Source organism: Oreochromis niloticus, linkage group LG13 (assembly GCF_001858045.2).
Source record: "Oreochromis niloticus isolate F11D_XX linkage group LG13, O_niloticus_UMD_NMBU, whole genome shotgun sequence".
NCBI lineage: Eukaryota > Metazoa > Chordata > Actinopteri > Cichliformes > Cichlidae > Oreochromis > Oreochromis niloticus.
In genome coordinates this window covers 26,300,879-26,320,281 of record NC_031978.2, presented here as the reverse complement: position 1 = coordinate 26,320,281, position 19,403 = coordinate 26,300,879, and the positions used below count along the sequence as shown (strand labels likewise).

The window sequence follows — 19,403 nt, the reverse complement described above, 5'->3', positions numbered from 1 at the left end:
TATGCTCCATTCTGCCATTTTTATTTTATTGCCCATTCATCTGTTTACATTGCGAATCACTTAAACATCACCAACCACCAATCTGTTTCTTTGTGAGTAGTTTTTTTTTCATCTTTAGATCATTTTCACACTAATGTAAGCAACATCAGCAAGTTATAACACATAAAGCTTAGCATTTCAAGAAACGAGACACTTTAGTAACAATATTACAAAGGGGTTTTTTCATAGCTTCCAAAAAAATGAAAAAGTGAACAAATGGAAAAAAAAATAAACTTTTAAAGAATTAGCATAATAAAAATTAATTTATTCCAAGTAAAAATACAAAATAATATTAATGACATTGACCAGATATGAAAGTCTCCCCCAGAAATAACTATTAATGGTTGAGAAATAAGTCTGTAAAGAAAAAACATGAAATAAAAATGAAAATATGTAAATATGTTTAAATTCTTCTTTTGTTTTTTAGCAAAACTTTCTAAAAATAATGAAAATTTCTCAGTACAAAGGCTACATTACTACTGGAAGGTACTAGCAGGTAGAGTAGGTAAATACACAGTAGAAAATGATTTTTAGTGAATCACAATGCTTGCAATGAAAATAATTCTGCAGTAAAGATTTATGCCTCTTTTTTCTTGTTTTCTTCTTTTCTACAAACAGTACAAACAGTATTGCACATTACGACAAAGAATCAAGGTTGTTAGCCTTTTAAAAAAAATGGGACTAATTCAAGTCTTGCGTGAATAGAAGGCCACCAGTCTATTGATGCACCTTGGGGGCTTCCGATCAAGTTACAGGTGAAACACTTGTGTCTGTTTTGTGGTAAAAATCACATTCTTTTCTCTCTACCTCCAGCCGTGACTCTCACAAGTCTTTCTCGTCGGGCTAACGAATCGGGGTTGCTTTTTTTTCCTCTTTTTTTCTTACAAAAACAAAAAAAGGGAGCACAAACGTTTAGGAAACATAAAAAACTTCTCTTAAAAAAATAACGAACAGAAGATCTCTTTCACAACTCTGGTCAGCATAGTAAATGATTGATTATAAATATACAAAAAGGTGGGAAATATGTTTCGTTTTCCTCTTTGAGCACCTTATATTCGATTTCCTTAAAGAGCTCTCCTCCCTCCGATGTTTCGACTGATTCGACCAGTGGGGCGCTCGCCCTCGCTGCCACTGTAATAAAGTAGACTCTCACTAACTACATATTATTAGTATAAAGCTCTAGCTCCTTCAGTTGTTGTCTTTTTCCAAAAAAATAAAATAATTAATTCTTAAAATAAAAGCAAACTTTAAAAAAAGCATGATAAGATTTAAAAAAGAAAAATCAACCATCTGTTAAATCATTTCTCTTGAAGAATTAAATTAATATATATTTCTCATCTGAATAAACTTACTTAGAAAATATCTGTTTCTCTCCTAATATATTTCAAAATTGAGGTATTGCAAAAGATCTTGTCAGTCAGAAAGCACACTTTATCTCTTTTTTTTTGTCTTTTAACAAAAAGAACAGCTGACTGTTGAAAACTGGTCAGATACAAAGAGTAGTGCATAACAAATAGCTATTATAGAGAAGGAACAAACATAGAAAACCTTTTTTTTTCTGGGTGGGGAAAGAAATGTCACAAAAAACACCCAGAATTCACTTTCATAGGGATGCTTATTATTACTCATGGTTAGCCTCAGTTAAGAAGAAAAACATATTGTTGCTTAGTTTCGATTTCTTGGTGAAAAAAAACACACAGTTTAACTGAGTAAAATGAAAAGAGAGGAGAGGGACTGCAGGGGCGCCAATCACAACTCACGGAATTAAGGAAAGGGGAAGGGGTAACACACGTTAACTCGCAATGATGTAGGATCCCGTTCAGATTGTCCACAAAACTGCTAAAACCAGTGTAATGTGGCCCAGCCTCCCAAAAAAAAAAAAAAAAAAAAAAAAGCATACCCTCCCCGTCTTCAGCAGTCAATACTTAAAGTTTCTATGCATTGCATCCACCCACCCGCCCGTTCCTGTTTAAACTGCACCATAACCTTTTGATAAAAACAAAAATATATATCTATATGTCCACCTTTTTTTCTTTTTTTTAAGCAGGTCCATTACTTCAAGCTTTGCAGGAAAATAAAAATCTGGATAAATGTGGTAATCCCAGTTTGCACATCTGCATGTTCCGGCAACGCTCCTCCTTCCCACCCATCCCTACCCCTTCCCATTATTGAGAGCATGTGCAGGGCTCAGTTTATCAAGTGTCCAGTAGCTTCAGTGTTAAGTTTGACTCCTCGCCCCTAATCGCCTCTCTTTTTTTTTCCCTCATCCAATCTACTGCGCCCACGTACCGTCCAGTTTCCTCATCCCGTGTGTCAGGTGGTCTCTGTTAAACAAAGTCTAACACGTGAGCTCTTTGGTTGCACTCTGGGACGTAAACGTGCGCTTTTTCTCAATGGTGGAAAAATTAAAAAAGGATAATTTCAACTCAGTTCTCAGTCTAAGCTCACATTGGTTGCGTCTCCTCTGACCCAGTTAATGTGCATTTAAAAAAATAAAAGAACGACAGCCATCCGAGTACACATGTGAGAGACTTCTGTGTGTACTGGTGCAAGAGTGTGTGTGTGTACGTGTGTGCATGTAGGTGTGTGTACAAGAGAACATATATACGTGTGCATACACTAGTTATGACATTTCACAGGACTTCTATGTCGGACACTGACGACAGTTAAAGCGAATCACAGTTCTAGGCATACTCAGACCTAACTACGTACTGTATAAAAAATTGCACAATTCTATCAACAATCACTGCAAAAAGGAAAAAAAAGTACTTCACCTATCAGACTGTTTTTTTGTTTTAATGGTAATCCTACATTTTTTTTGGATTTGTGATTATTAAGGTTTTGTCTTTATCTTATTATCTGGATGCCTGTTTGTGCAGGAACCCTCTGGTTCCTCTGACCAGCCTTTCCCTGTATCTGTCCAGTTTGGTGTGAGTCAAACGTACGTCTAGTGTGCTGTGCAAACATGGGCAGAATCGAATAGTTAGACGTGATATTGAAAAAGTCTATTGCATGCAGCAACCTGATTGAAATAAACATGCAGTTAGGGGGCGACCCTCCCCATCCCCCCCACCCGGTCCCCACACACGCGCGCACACACACGCACACACACACGCACACACACACACACAAAAGTTAGCCGTCTCTGCCTGGGGGCACCCCCTCCCCCTACGACGGCTCGTCATTTAATTTAGGAGAAAAAAAAAAGAAAACGTAAAAAAACCCACCAGGTGCTTCTCTCTACATCTGTTGTTATTTTACACCCTAGCCTGAATAAAGTTATGGTATCAGTTTATACCATGGATTTAGCAGCAAAGCTATTGCAGCATTACATTTACATAACACTAAAAAATAATGTTATTATCAAAAATAAAGACCTAGAAAGCAAACTGATCTGATTGCGCATATGAGGTATTAATATTTTCAGAGTCACAATGGAGAGCGAATATAGCCGTGTTATTTTTTTTCTTTTTAACTCCACACTACTGGATAGTTGTTAAATCTTGCTACATCTTATGCCACCTATTTTGCTCCTCTGTATGCATTAATTTCATTTGCCTTTGGTAGTTCTTTTTTCTTCTTAAATCAGGGGCAATATAACTACAGGTTTTGAAAATAAGTGCATGCTCCTTTTACGTAAAATTTAAATTATCTATAGATGTATAGATAGGTACAAAACAAAATATATATATTTATATATATTTATATATATATATTTTAAATATTTGCATGGTCCCACCTCTGTCTTAGTAAAGGGGAGGGAGGTCCAACAGGACGTACCACACCACCTAGTCAACAGAACAGGGAACTAAAAGTAGCCAGGGGTCTAACATACCATCCTGTGTGTGTGTGCGTGTGTGTTTGTGTGTGTGTTTAGTAAGATTTTGTGCCAAAGTGCAAATTCTAAGCTCATGGACTTTCGCATTTCAATTCCCCCACAAAGCTTCATCGTCGGGGGGAACACGAGACGATGAGTTCAGAGCTGTGTGCTGTGAAGAAAGTCCCATGTGTTTGATGGTATCACTTCTGCCTTTTTTATCATGAGGTGTTTGTGGGATGCAGGGTGGATGGATGGGGCTTTGGGGAGGAGGGTTCCAGCGCTGTCCCGGGCTGCAGGAGGATTTTTTGGGGGCAGGTTGGCGTGGGTTCACTGGGGAGGAGGGGCCGGGGGGGGGGTTAGGCAGGGCTGGCTCTTGGACTCAACCAACTCCCTCAGCTCCAGCGGAAGGACACGTGTCGAGGGCGGTCGCCCCCTTCCTTCACCAGTGGCTTGTGAAACTCTCGGCCGGCTCGTGAGTGGATGCTGGCCCAGCAGTACTCGCAGTAGTACTGCAGGCAGGTGACGTTGGCACAGAAGAAGGGGGCGAACTTGCCCCCACAGCGTGCCCCCTGGCACTCGTCGCACATCTGGTCATCCAGGACGTACGGCTTGACCTCCACCTGGCAAAAAAAAAAAAAAAAAAATACAAAAAACAGCATTTTAGGTTATCATATCCAAAAAACACAGATTGAAGTAGCGTACGCTCAGATATAAGATTCATATAAAATTCACTTCCTGTTCAAGTAAACTGTCTTTGAAACAAAGGGCTCAGCAATCCTGTATTCACGGCTACTGCTGCCATAATCTGTCAGCCTCAACAATGTTTTAAAGAAAAGGAAACCAGCTAATGTTCACTGTGAATGAGAACAGATATTTTTAGATATGAAATAACAGACAAATCAAGAAAACCTGATAAAACAGATCATCACTTCAGCTGAAAAACTCAAGAAAACTGATTCACATTTGCTTTCCTAAAGTGACTCAAATCAGAGAAATGGGCTGTCCCCGGAAAAGAGTTTGATCACTGCAGCTGCCTCCCCATCGATGAGCAACGAGAAACGGAAGCCCGGTTCAGTGAAACTACCATGTCCTCTGGGTGTCATTGCATGATAATCAAAAAATAGGGTTGCTATGAGTCACTGATGGATTTTAAGCAATCAATAAATAACTCCAGGCTACATCCACAATCTTTTCCACAGGTGTGGGATAAAGGAGGTACACACTGTCAAACAATTGGTACAGATCTACCATTGCCATTAAACAGTCTGCATCAATTCCCAGTATAAAAGATGGATGTAGCCATCCTGGCATCTCCCACCAGTTCATGAAACATGAAACCACACGAGACTAATGAAAGGTGGATCAGTTCATTAATGTCGGGTTTTATTCAGTGATTCAGTAAAAGTAGTGACTGAGCCTATAAAGTCAGGAAAATGTTTACCAAGGTAACAGAGCAAAGATTCAAGGGCCATTTTAGCATAGACTGCTATACGATCAGGGCTTTTTGCAACCAAAGAAGGCGCCCTCTACTGGCCATTAAAAATAAAGTATGTGAGCTACAGTTTTTTCCCCATTTCCTTCCGTTTTTTGTTGTTGTTATGTATATAAAAACAAACATAAAAAACAAACAAACAAACAAAAACACATAGCCATGTGATTTGCACAGTAACTGTGCTAGAATAACAGCTGGTTTTCTCCAGATGTGTTGCCCATTCAAGTCATAGTCCAGAACCCTCGTTCATTGTGATCTGTTTGACAATTTCTAAAATAAAACAGGGCAGGTATCCATCCATCCACCAGTATAATGAGTTTGACCACGAAGCCAGGAGACAAGAAATGAGAGCTCAGTCACCATGGAGACGCCTCAGCGTACGAGCAGGCAGAGGTGGATGTTAACCTTGTTATAGTGTGGCCACAAAATGAAAGGTTATCAAATCCTTCAGCAGTGGGAGACCGTGTTAAGCCAAACTCTGCAGCAGCTACAGTGGAATATCCACTGCTGAGAGCAACGAGCTCACGGAAGACAAAAAAGCAAGAAAGCCAGAAAGAAACGGCCAAGCTGCCAGGCCATTAAACACCAATTTCATCCCGGGGGACACAGAGCTGACCAGAGGTAATTAGCTCACATGTGCTATCATCAAGAGCCATTTACAGTTAAGTGAGTCACAGACAATGAAGGCGAGAAAAAGGACGAAGAGAAAATGGCACCAGCTGGCATCCTAGTTTCTCACCACAACTGAACATGAATTTCAAGAATGCGCTCCACTGTCTGTGGTCGGCAGTGAATATAAATCCTTTCAAAACTCTTAATTCTTTCAACATAAATCCTTTTGTTGCAGCCTAATACTTAAAAAAACAAAACAAATGTAAGATGGACATCTATTTACCGCATAAAAGGAAGAAATTTTGCTAGTTATCTGGTTCAAAGACATGAAAATAAATATTTGGTTGTGTGAATGTTTTTGATGCTGTAAGTGGCGTTTTCTTTGACTTGTTTTCGGCACACAGTCCTAGTCATAATAAAGACACCATGAACCCCCGACTGAAGATAGATGTGATAGTCGAGGTGGGTTGGACAGCCCCGCCCTGCAGAGCCTCGGCTTCCTGGCTGACAACCAGTCTCCCTCGGTCACGATCTGTCCCGCTGCAATTGGCCGGCGTGCCTAAAATAACCACCCAGCAGCACAGCTCCAGTGGATATACATGTATAGGGAACTACTATAATTAAACCATCCCTATGTGTCTGCAAGTTGAAACATCTGTCGGGACTCAGCCAAAGGCCATAGTCATTACACATCCAGGCATGGCCTTTCGTTATTGTAGGCTATGCTGGGTAGCTGGCTGAAATCCCTGCTGTAATGAAAGCTCTGATACATGGAGGAGGACTCAAGCAGAGTTCAGCTCCACAGCTCGCCATAGGAATGACTGTGAAAACCTCACTTGTGGTCGAGATGCTGCTCTCTTTCAGAAGAGGGATCGCTGTGAACGAAGCTCACGAACTCACTCACCCTTTTGTCGATGTCATTGTGCTGCAGCTGAACGAAGCGAGCGCTGATGGCAGCAATGTAGCTCTGCTGATTGGAGAAGGCCACGCGGCCGGCCCCCTTTGGGTATTTGAGTTCCGGGTCCGTGTCGATGCCAGCATAGCAAACACCTCCGTACAGCCTGTCCATGATCATAGCCAGCTCCACTGCGGAGAAAGGAAGGGAAGAGAGGTGGGGGTGGAGAGAGATGATTAGTGCTGCAAACTCCTCTAGGGAGTTTCTGTGAGTTTGCAAGTTCTGAGTTTAGCTTGTTCTTCAAATTGAAAGCCTTCAGTTACGCTTGAAAAAGCAAAATAAGTGTCTGACTCTGTTATTAACTGACATAAAAATCTGCCCTGCTACACTACGCATCAGAGCAGCAGTCTCAACTCAAACTGCTGGTGTAATTAGCAGGGGGTCACATTGCAGACAAGCCAGCAATGTTTAGCCCAAGAAAAGAAAGACTGAGCCTTCCATTACACCATGAATTCTTAACGTGATGACCACTTGGCCTCCGTCCTGGAAACCCAAGTAGAGGATTGTTTTCTCACAGGAAGAACTTTCATTATAGCCTCCAGCCTCTGAGCTCCATGCCAGCCAATGTTATGAAGCCAATTTAGAGGCTCTGGGAGCTTGCTGGGAAAAAAAAGATGTCCTCTCATTCATATTTCTGACTTACCTGCACGCAGGGGCCGTGGCACCCCCCCAACAAAGATGGTCTTGCGGGGATCCAGAGGCTGGGAGCCATCCATGACAAAGTCACTGTCGCTCAGGTTCCAGGGACGGATCTGGACCTTTGTGTAAAAGAAAAATGAAATGTTCCCACTTAGAAGTCATTGTGTGATATAAGCTGGTTGTGCATTTGGTTTTAACTAGATAGCAGTGTGGTATCAATCAATTATGTTAGCTATACATTAGTTTAATCCAGAGCAAATTAGAAAGACAATAGCCACATATATATATAGATATCTATCTATATCTCTCTCTCTCTATATATATCTATCTATCTATCTATCTATCTCTATCTATCTATCTATATATATATATATATCTATATCTATATATCTATCTATCTATCTATCTATATCTATATCTATATATCTATATCTATATATAGATATATATCTATATCTATATATAGATATAGATAGAGATAGAATGTGTACATTCTATATGGTTTCCATATAGAATGTACACAACTTAATGTTAGAAGCCTTAGAGTCCGTGCTAAAATAAGGAGGTTAACCAGCTAAACATAAACATGCTGGAATTGGCACTGAGAGCCAGACAGCATGCTAATTTTAGCAGTTGGCTCAAAGCACTACTGTTAACCTCACAGGCCCACTAGCATGGCACTTGAATTTATTTATTTTTTTTGGTGATCAACTGGACCCAGCGCCAAATTTGGATTCAGGAGACAAACACCCTCTCTACTTTTAAGGTTGGGCTGAAATTTTATATATATATTGAAAAGAAAAAAAAAGAAAAAAAAAGAGGGCTGCATCAGGTGACCCTGAACATTCCCTTAGTTATTTATTCTTTTCACTTTCTGCATTTGAATAAAAGACAGTGTGTCCTTTGTTCTGTAAAGGGAGTTTTTCCTTCCCACTGTCACCAAGAGCTTTCTAACAGGGTCTAAGGGGTCGTTTGATTGTTCAGGCTTTTTGTATATTGTAGAGTCTTTACCTTACAATATAAGGCACCTTTACACACTTGTTCTTGTGATTTGGCACTATATAAATAAAATAGAATCAACTTTTTTTTTTTAAGAACCCTGGGCATATTGTCTGGACAATTTAAATAAGTGAACTCTCATTAATTGAAGAAAACATTTGTACCCCAAGAAAATATGGAGGGAAATGTGGTAGCCATGTCAATGTTGTACCTTTTTCAAGAACTTTGTCTTAAACTTACTGGTTTGTCTTTGATTGTGGGACTGGATACACACAGGTAGAGTTTTCCATCTTCCTCAATGCAGGCATCAATCAGGGCCTGAACAGAAGATTCTTCCTGGAAAAGCAGGAAGGCATAGCCTAAAAAGGAAAAACAAAAACAGGGAATTTTACAGGAAGGGAGAAAAAAAAGAGTTTCCACAGAAACTACATTTCCTGTGTTTAATAGTCACAACCTTGTGACCATGACACTTTAAAGTCTGTCTTCAAGGCAAGAATTCATGGATATCAGACGTTATTTTTTTTAAATACAGTGTCACAATCCCATGACTAAGCCCCATACTGTTTTCCTTTGAACTATTCATAGTTTCAGACAAGCAGGGCTCCACGTGCACAGATGACCTTGCAGCCTGTTCTTCCATACTCATCAGCCTTGCATTCATATATGAGACATTCAGATGTTCCAGGCACCTTGCCGCCTGCACAGCCTCAGATTAAATGGCACGGAGTGCTTCACTCCTAAAGGAACCATGCAAAATTGATCAGCCTAACGCACTGCAGATCTTCCAGAGTCAGGTAGAGAGAGTTTCGTGATGTCTTTGAGAGGCAGAAAGAAAGAATGAGCAATTCAGACAGTCACTCTGTACTACTGAATTATTTAGCACGGAGAACAGAGACCTCATCCAAGGTCAGAGCTATTAAGCCACTTCAGGCACCCAATTCAATAGGGTACATCCATCACGCGGTGCTACGGGGATAACGAGCAACAAAGATCTGATTTATAGGCTGAGCATCACAAGCGCCGTATATTGAGAAAAGACAAAAAAAAAAGAAACTTTTTTGACAGATGGATAATGAATACAGAATGCATGTCTGAAACTGATAAAGGTAAATATTCAGTGCAGCACATCAGTCAAAAAAAGGCAGGAGATAATGCCAGACAGTCACCTCTGAATAACACTAACCTATTCATTTATTGCTCTATTTATGCCAGAAAGGACCCGGCGACACCTGTGGCACCCATGAGTCAGAGGATTACGAGCTGCTGTCTGAGGAGTTTGAGTGGGTTTCTACCGGAGGACACTCCGACTCCAGTCACTTCACCTATTGTGTATCTTCAAAGGCCATTTGTTCCAGTGAGAACCCAATTATCTTTGACATCGTATCACCCTAACACGTATACATATGCAAAACCCAGTGACACACACTTACATGGACAAACGCATGAGTGGCAATGCAACTTTCATGTTTTAACATTTCTGAGTGGAGCTGCTACAGTTTAGATAAGCAGAAAGTGGAGGAGAAAAAAAAGAAAGGTCTGACTCAGCAGACCCAATCAACTGTGGTGTGTAGATGCATCTGTGTGCATGTATTAGGGAAGGGGGGATAAAAGCAATGCAAGAAAGAAAACGGCCGCCAGTCTCAAAGGTAAGCTGGGAAAAAAAAGCAGATGCGCGTTTGTCCTTAGGAGAAAGGGTTTTTGTCCGACTGCGACTGAACATGAGGCATGTGCCCTGATGCATATGACGCGTCTCGCCATCGCAGTGATGTGGCACTGCTCTCCCTCTAGCAGTGATGACTACTGCATCTTCCTGACATCGGCATCTACAACAGCAGAAAACACTGCAGCAGATTTCCACGCAGTGTATGAAGCTTCAGCATTGTGATCTGATGACTCTGAAGAGCGAGAAAATTGTGACTGCGCAGAAAATACCGAAAAGAACCCAAAAGCAGCATTTTTGCAGAAGCCACCAAACACAAAACTGCGTTGGAACTTAAACTGGTCAGTAGATGGGAAGAAAAGTAGTCCTTCCCTGAACTCCACACTCAGGATCTGCAATACAGAATGTCTACCACTTTCATGGTGAAAACCTGAGTGTGTTTAAGAATTCACCCCGTACTTTGTAGAGCTACCTTTTGAAGCAGTTACACTTGCAAGGCTCTCGGGGCACGTCTCTTTCAGTTTAACACATCTGGCAACTGGGATTTTCGCCCGTTCTCCAAGGTGAAACTGCTCCGGCTCTTTCAAGTCAGATGAGTCGTACTGGTGTAAAGCAGCATCTTCAAGTAATGCCACAGATTCTCAATTGCACTAAAGTCTGAGCTTTACCTTTAAACCACTCCAATGTGGGATTAGAGTTGTGTTTAAGGCCATTGTCCTGCTGAAAGCGGACACTATTAGCCTTTCTGGCAGACTGAAACTGAAAAGTTATGTTTTATTGGGGATCTATGCATCAGCGGGAAATCTACACTGTAGCTACAATGTAACCGCAGACCCACGTGAAACCCTACACTGTGATCTACAGCTATTTGATGTGAACCTCCGTAGAAATATAACATGTCAGGTCGGAGATTGCTGAAGCTGGGGAATGTACAAAAGTGCAAAAACTTAGGAGCAAATATATTTGTCCCCTAATTTAAAAAAAAAAAAAAAACATCTGGCCACGGTAAAGATTGGTGACACAGCAGGGTCATTTTATTTGTCTCTATTGTCTCACACCGCATAGAAAACACCAGGACACCACCACACACAATATTTCACCAGCACAAGCATAAATGTGCATCGTAGGCTCTACAAAGATTCCCTGCACGAGTCTAAATCAGCGCTTAGTCTTGTCTGATCAGAGAACTTTTCGGGAAATCTGCCACTTACCCTTTCCAACTCTAAATGTGTTTTACGTACTGGCAACCTTTCCATATAGATCCACTCCATGAAATGGACAGTTTAAAACTGATCTATGGACCGATCCTCCCATCTCCACTGTGGAACTTTCCCACTCCTTCAGTATTATCTTTAGTATCCACGTTGACTCTCTGAGATATAGGTAAGATATTCTTTCCACTTTCTTTTAATAAAAGAGTCATTTGGCTCCGGTTTATACTACTAATCCACAGGACCTCTGAAGTTAACTTGTTGGCATTGCATCTTATTTAGGGATTTACAAAGTAAATCAGATGAATCCATTTAGATGTATTCATTCAAATCTTAATACAAATCCAGGTTAATTCCACTTTGAAATTCATCAGTAAATGATGGTAGGTGGGAGGGGGGAGACTTTTCCAAGACACCCCAGATGATTTTTTTTTTCATTTCGTCTTCTGACAAATTCTTAAAAATGAGATATGTATTAACAGTATGTCAATTAGATAAATATCAGATTTTGCCAACACAGCAGCAGTGCACGACATTAAGTCTCTGCATGCATCTAAGCATTATGCAAAGTAACCCCAGGGGACCTCACTAATTAAAGGGTTTTAGCTGTTGGTTTTGCAGGCTAATAAGCTCAGTGGGGCTATGATGTGTTCCCCAACAACAAACTGTACCACTGTGAGCAAAACAATAATATCCACAATGCAAAACTAATTAAAATCAGCTGCTTGAAGCGACCAACTAATCTCTGTCTTTTTTGTAACTGGTCCTTACAGAGCTAACCCCTGTCCGCACCACACACAGGAAATGCACAATCAGACATGACATAAAGAGGATTTTTGTGCATCATCATCTTCCTCCACGTGCCTCATCATCACCCGACATAAGACCCCCTGTCTCTGGGTTGCAGGCTTACATAAAGAGGGTTTGTCATTGGGAGAAATCATGTGGTTTAGTACTGACATTCCCCCTCGGAAGAGAGAGAAAAAAAAAAGGCAACTGCAGTCGTGCACAAGAGGGGGGGAGGCATGAAAAGGCAGAGCTAGCCAGCAGCTCATACAGTCTGAAGGAGGGAACAACGTGTTCCATGACCCAGGGCAGAAGAGAGAGGCAGAGAGGGAGAAGGAGGAGGGGGAGAAGAGCAAGAGAGGGGTTTTTTTAAAAAGGGAGAAAAGGTAGGAAGAGAAGGGAGAGAGGGCGCATGAATGGCTGCCTTACAAACGGAGAGTTTTAAAATAGCAGAGACGGTCGAGGCGGACAGAAAGCTCCCGCTTTAATGTACCCGGTTAGGAAGTTGTAGAGTTGATGCAAAAGACCTAAAAGTGAGGCAGTCATTTCTATTTGCTACACCCCACTTTGCACTGCAACCAATACGTGAACTCCTGTCACACCATTACACCTGTCGGAGGGGAAAATCTCACAGCAAACTTCCCATTAATACAAACAAAAAAATCCTGCACATTCAAGACAATATGCAAACTTTAAAGAGTCCTGAACTAGACTTCTGTGGTTGGACAGCTTCCCTGGAATAAGAGCCTCATAATTCTACATGTCACGATCAAAATAATACTTCAGCCAAGGCTGTTTGTTAAAGCGGCCTGCGCAGATTCCCCTGGCCACTCTGTCCCCCTCCAACGCTCCAACATCTGAATGGTGCTGAGGATTTCTCTCTTTTTCCATCATCCTTGCGCAGTGCAGAGGCTTATGCCGCGGGAGGAGAGCACAGATCTGCAGTGGCTCGTGCCTGAGATTTATAGGGCTTTGCTGCTGAGCTCCGAGCACTGTCTAGCGAGCGGGCTGGGGGTGGGTGGGGGGCGAGAATATGTACACCAGCAGCATTTCTTTCCTCCTATAGCGCGCAGTTAACAGACAAACGAAAGGCAGTCCCCCTCTTGGACAAACCGATGACTTCACGCAGGACCGAGCCTTTCCAGCAAAGGAGGCCAGCTGATTGACTCATGTGGAGAGAAAGTGTCACGTCAGTGGCAACAGGATGACATTTTGTGGAGTGAAACAAAAGACGTGAGCTGCTAGTTTGACCTTTTTGGGAGATTAGGTGGGAAGGCTGATAACAATTTCATGTCTGTACAGCTAATATGAATACACTAAAGTGCTGAGAAGTAGTTGGAACCTTTAGTAAAGTCACAACAGTCGTTGTTTTCAGCCGGCGATAGAAAACGAATGCCGACATCTCTTATTTTTAAAGAACGGCTCCATAATGACTGCTCTCTGAACTAGTTTCTACTCGATCTGCTTTCGTATCTTTGAATTTGATAGCGTGAGCTCGGACTTTAAGCAGTGCGCCAACATCTTTCCACTGCTACATCAAAGTCATACAGTGCAATCCTATTCTGCCCATTATCTCATCAACTGAAAGTTATGTTGACTTTGCTGAAATCCAATCCGCGATGGCTAGATAAGCTGAGCGAGCGTGGTCACAGTGTGAACCTCTCTGGCTTTAATGGGGACATTTAAATCCAGGCTTATCATTAATACTCTCACAAACAGTGCTCTTGTGCACATACTTCAAAGGCCTGGATGAGATGCAAAGGATAGAAGACACTAAACCTCCATGTATGCTATATGTGCTGTGAGAGAGGGAAGGCTGTGACTCTGACACAAAATGTAACGAGACGGGCCGCTGACAGCAGGAGGAGGAGAAGAAGAAGAAGTAGAGGGAGAGGAGGAGGAGGAGGAGGGCTTGGCTGGATGGATGAAGGGGGACACAAACATCTGCTCTCCTAAAAACAAATACAGGCCCCTGAGGCTCTGAAGCAATTGCAGAGTAGTCGGCGGTAGAGCAGAGGAGCGGCGAAGTGAAGCGTCGCTAATCATCTCAATTTGAGGAAGTCACTCACTGGATATAATCCCCACACGAGTGCGAGAAGATAAATCAAGCCCCGAGTACTGGCGTACCTCTGCAGCACTTCTCTGCTGCCATTATTTCAGCCTTTCAGCCTTTAGATAAGGAGGGGGATGTAGATGACATTCAAACAAGTCTGGCACAAGGTAACTACAGGATGCAGAGCAGTATGTTTGCAGTGCTCAGGCTATGCCATGCAAACAACAACCACCTTCCTCCTCCTCCTGCTGTTTTTATCCCCGGTCACAGACAGAAATAGCTCCCTAACATTTGAAGCTCATTGCCAACAATAGTGATGACAGTGTTTAGGCGACAGGAGAGGGTGTGAGCGGCAGCCCCGCACTGACCAGAGCTTACTGTTCACACCCCCTCCCCACAAACACGGCATCAAACAGGGATGTTCCATCTAGTTCATAAAAACAAAACACCAGTATCGTATAAAGCTGTAACAGCTTGCACGCTTAAGGGCATCAGAAACGCAAACATTTACCTTTTGTCTATTTAAAACTGTTATGTCGAACATCATGCATGCAGCTAACTCAATGCACCATTAGCAATGGTTTGGGGTCGTGTGTCCGGCCACCTGATAAATGCAAGTGTAACTGTTAAGGAAAGTATGTCCATCTTTAAAGAGCCAGATACTGCACTATAGTCATCAGTAGGTAAATGTGTCCTCTGGTACTAAGGATAGCATTCTGGAGATCAATGTATAAATGATCTCCAGAATAAGGTAATAATTGAATAAACTAAAAAGGCCTCTTTAACATAACTCATTTTCCGCACTATAAGGCGCACTTAAAATCCTTTATGATCAGCGTTGCTGCTTTACCACGTGTGATAATTAAGTTTAACATCCAGGCATCCATGAAAACAGAATTTATCAAATTTAACGGAGTTAGAAGTTAGCAGGAAGTTAGCTCGCTAGTTTCCACCTAAACATGATATAGCATGTTCTGACTGAGAAATTTCTGGAAAAAATTCAAACGTATGGCTCTGCTGTCATTTCCAAGATAAATAAAGACAGAAAATTAAACAGCAGTGACTTTTGTAGGGTTACTGAAGTTGGGCTAGCTGGTATATAATGATGTGCTACATGATCGCTAGCGACATAGCTATGTTAGCATAACATAAACACAGTGAAGCTGGAGGATGAATGCTAACGTTTTTCCACTCGATAAAAGTTAATGTGAGGGTTCCCCATGGTTAGGGACAAATGCAATCGCATGGCAGGATGCTGTAAATGGACCAAACTTCCGTCAGGAGAACAACTGAGATAATCCATCCACAATATGAGTTAGTCATTAATATACTGCAACAACATGGGAATGGAGCAGCTGCAAGAGAATTCTACATTAATGGATCAATGGTACGAAAGAGGAGGAAGCAAGAAGAATGAGTTGAATAAAGTTTGACTTATCTGACTGTTTTGTTTCGCTTAATGCGCCTTATAATCCGGTGCACCTTATGTATGAAAACAGACCCGTTCATCGACAGTGGGCCTTATAATCCGGTTCGCCTTAAGGTCCGAAAAATATGGCGAATTTTTGAATCCACTGTAACTACAACAATATTCCTTCTCCATAAAAGTGCCATGAGAATAACATGGCAGTCAAAGTAACTTTAAACTCTTTAAGCATGTTTGATCAGATTTAACTAGTGATTCTATACATACAGTTTTTTGGGGGTTTTTTTTGCTCTGGTGACCAAAGAAACTAAAAATTAAATTAAAATGTAAAACGCAATAATGTGCTATAATTCATGGCCAAAGTGTCAAAAACAGAGACCCCAATAATACTCCCGTTACAGCATAGGAACAAAGAGCATAGCTAGTTCATGTTTGTCCTTACTCCAACCCTCTCCTTGCACCAAGAGAGCGTTACCCAGCCCCTAAATTCAGTCTGAGCCACAATATGAGTCATCCCTGAACCAAAACGCTTTCATAACTGTAGTCACATACTCCCGGCAGTTAAATGTGAATCAAGGCGGAAAGTGACAGCCATCTTCCATTCGGTCAAGCTTGGAAGGACGTTTAACACGGGGAAAAAGGCCGATGACCTCTTGACGCCAATCCCACATTTGTAAATCATTCGTCGCACAGCGAGACGCACTCACACACACACACACACACACACACGAGTGTGTGTTCTTACTCTCACGCCCGGAGCTATTAGTGCTAAAATCTCTGTCACCAGGCATGTGTCCAAGCTCCCTCTGTCAGTTAATACAGAGAGTGTGATATAAACAGGATATTTTAGCAGTTTCTCTCTGAGTTTTGGGAGCGTGGTTTAAAATTAGAGCAAGAGATGAATTCTACACAGATCCCCAGTCCTACATGTCTCCTCCCCTTACATGGCGGCATCCTAAGCTCATTCATTCCCCTAAAAGGATGCTGCATTTTTTCCCCCCGTGGTTTTGGATATTAGTAGACCCAAGCCTATTCAAAATAATCCTCCCAAGCTAAAAAAGAGAGGGGGATGTTGAAAAATGAGAGTGGGGGATAAATTGGCAGAGATTTTTGCAGGTCCTCCAGATGCAGCGTATTACCATCTGCCTATGGAATGTCAGTTATTTCCAGAGCGTCTTTAATAGCTTCCCTAATATGACACACTGTAGCTCCCAGGCCAGAGGGAGTGATGTAGAGGCTTTGAGGAGGGAGGCGTGACTCTGATCAGCTGCCAGAAAATGACACCCAAGAGCCTGTGCAGAAAGGCGAAAAACTTTCACACTCCTCAGGTGCTCACTCGAGCAAACACTTCTGGGGTTAAAACTCTTGGTGGCCAGTTATAGAGTCATTACACGCTGTATGTGTCTCTCTGTGCGATGCCTAAAGGTGGTTGCTAACATAAACAAACACCTCTGAGGTTGCCCAGCATGATCCGCGGATTCTGCGTAATACGAATCTTTGCAAAACTCCAAAATGGCGATGCACCTGAGGTGATATTTATTGGTCTAGACTTTGATGTCTGATGGGAAAATAGAGATTATGGTATGAGAACCTACTATTACCTTTAGGGGGGAAGTAGGATTTGCTCTCAGCTTTGTGGGGCCAGTCTACCACCAGGTGCCCATAGCGACGGAAACTGTTGGTGATTTCATCTGCGAAAATAAAGAAAAGACAAAAAGGAAACATGAAATTGAAAGATTCTCTCATGGTTGTTCATGTAAAATGTATGTAAAGGAGTGTATGCAGAGCTGCTTTCTATTTTTTGCTCTATTCCTGCTGCAGTAGTCGCTACTGCATTAAACAGGAACACAAGCCGAGCACATCCAGTGTACACTGGGCTGACTAGTGTTGTGGAAACTCATGCATTTTTCATTCTGGTTAGGGCAAAGTATTGTGCAACAACTCAGTAGCACATATGCTTGTTCACTGTATGGACACAGACAAAAGAAAAAAAGACACAAAATGGACACATAAAAGTAAATATCCCAAATTAATGACAGGTTGTTTTTAGGTCATAGATGTTAAAACATAGAAATCACCATCATTAAAAGAGAAACTTGGGACTAAGAGACTAAAAAAATTAAATAAAAATCAAAAGTAGATTTTAAATATGATAAGGACTGCAGTGTCCCCACCTCTCCCCCATAGAGCCAATCTGCAGCCGAACTGCAAAACATATCAACTAGTCGTTTTGTTGCAGTGATGCATGTGCACAACTGAGGCTGATGGTGACAAGGGTATCTAGCTTTTATTATGGTAAACATAAAGGTAAGTGCACCTGCTGTTTTTCTTGGTAAAAGCCCAAAGCCTTTAACCAAGATGGCTGCCAAGTGGTGAGAATCATGCTAAACTTGCTAAATGCTAGAGGCTAAACTAGCTTCACTAATGTTTAGCATTAGTGAAGCTAGCACAGAAACAATATTTTCACTTCAACTTTGATAAATTGGCAAAATTGATTTATTGGGTCTAAATATACAGCAAATTTAATGCTACACTTTTACTGAACAGCGGCTAAAATTCATACACTTAGCAGGTACTTTCTACGGGTCCATAAAATAATACATTGCGGGAAATGCATTCATTCACTTTCTCACAAGGAGTTTGGTGGAAAGAGTGTGTGTATAATAAATATGATGATATGACTGGAAGCTAGTTAGCTTAGCTTAGCACAAAGACTAAAAACAAAAGACAAATGTTAGCCTTGCGGAGTCCATTGTCTTTCTAATCTCTTTGCTAAACTAGTTTTACAAACTGCTGGCGTTCGCTTAATATTTGCTGAGCACTTTATATGTTTTTATAAAAAAAAACAAAAAACAATAAGAGCATTTCTCAGTATGTGCTACGGTTAAGAAATGGTTAAGTGTGGTTAAGTAGAAATTGTAGAAGTTTTAATAGTAGAAGTTCAAACTGGTGGTGGGTAAATTATAATCCTCAACAAGGAGTGTCAAATTGCCCTCAAGTACGACTCGCATATGTCAGTTTAACTTTCAGTGGCAAACAGCCAAAAACACAGTCTGCAGTTTGTGAAACTTGGAAGTTTTAATATATCACAGAGTGGTGCTGACACACAAAGAAAAACAAAAGGAACCTGACATTAAGGGATTGTGTTTCTCCAAATGTATAAATGAAAAATAAGCCTTCCTCTACCTTCGTCTATGTCAGGGGGGAGGCCTCCAACAAAGACCTTCCTGGAGTAGCGCTCCATCCTCTCTCCGTTCTGACCGCGGGTTGGCGAGTTCAGGCCCGGAGTTAAGGAGGGATCACCATGGCCGTCATCAAGAAAGCCGTCTTCATAGGGAAAAAGACAGGAACGACCTGGGAGAAGAGGAAGAGAAGAAGGACACCAGGAAGACGGACGGGGGAAAACACAGGAAGACAGAAACGTAAGAGAGAGTGTTACATACGAAAAAACAGAGGGAGGGTGTGAGATGTGGTTTGTAGTAGCAGCAGCAATTTGGATATTGGAGATTACCACCATAATTCTGACTATAAGCCCTGTCTGCCGGGCAGTTTTCTTCCACCTCTTATTACGTCCACTCTGACTCTTATGTGATAAAGATGTTCTATAAACATGCAGATTTATATCTGAACTATCAGAAATTCTGCAAAATTCTCAGATTCTGCTGTAGTGTTACCTAAAAGGCTAATTGTAGCTTTTTGGAGAATTTAGGC

At 41.6% G+C, this 19,403-nt stretch overlaps 1 protein-coding gene across 7 annotated transcripts in view; it reads right to left on the bottom strand.

Annotated features, from left to right (window-relative positions):
• Positions 1-19,403, bottom strand: part of cpeb3 (cytoplasmic polyadenylation element binding protein 3) — a 42,484-nt gene continuing 23,081 nt past the window's right edge. For all 7 annotated transcript variants that reach the window (XM_013265928.3, XM_013265929.3, XM_013265930.3 and 4 more), the window contains 6 exons: positions 18,879-19,046; positions 17,294-17,383; positions 8,797-8,915; positions 7,562-7,676; positions 6,868-7,049; positions 1-4,479 (listed from right to left, as the gene is read on the bottom strand). In XM_013265928.3, the coding sequence (XP_013121382.2) occupies positions 4,252-4,479; positions 6,868-7,049; positions 7,562-7,676; positions 8,797-8,915; positions 17,294-17,383; positions 18,879-19,046 (902 nt within the window). In that variant the 3' untranslated portion in view covers positions 1-4,251. The remainder of the gene's footprint in view (positions 4,480-6,867; positions 7,050-7,561; positions 7,677-8,796; positions 8,916-17,293; positions 17,384-18,878; positions 19,047-19,403) is intronic.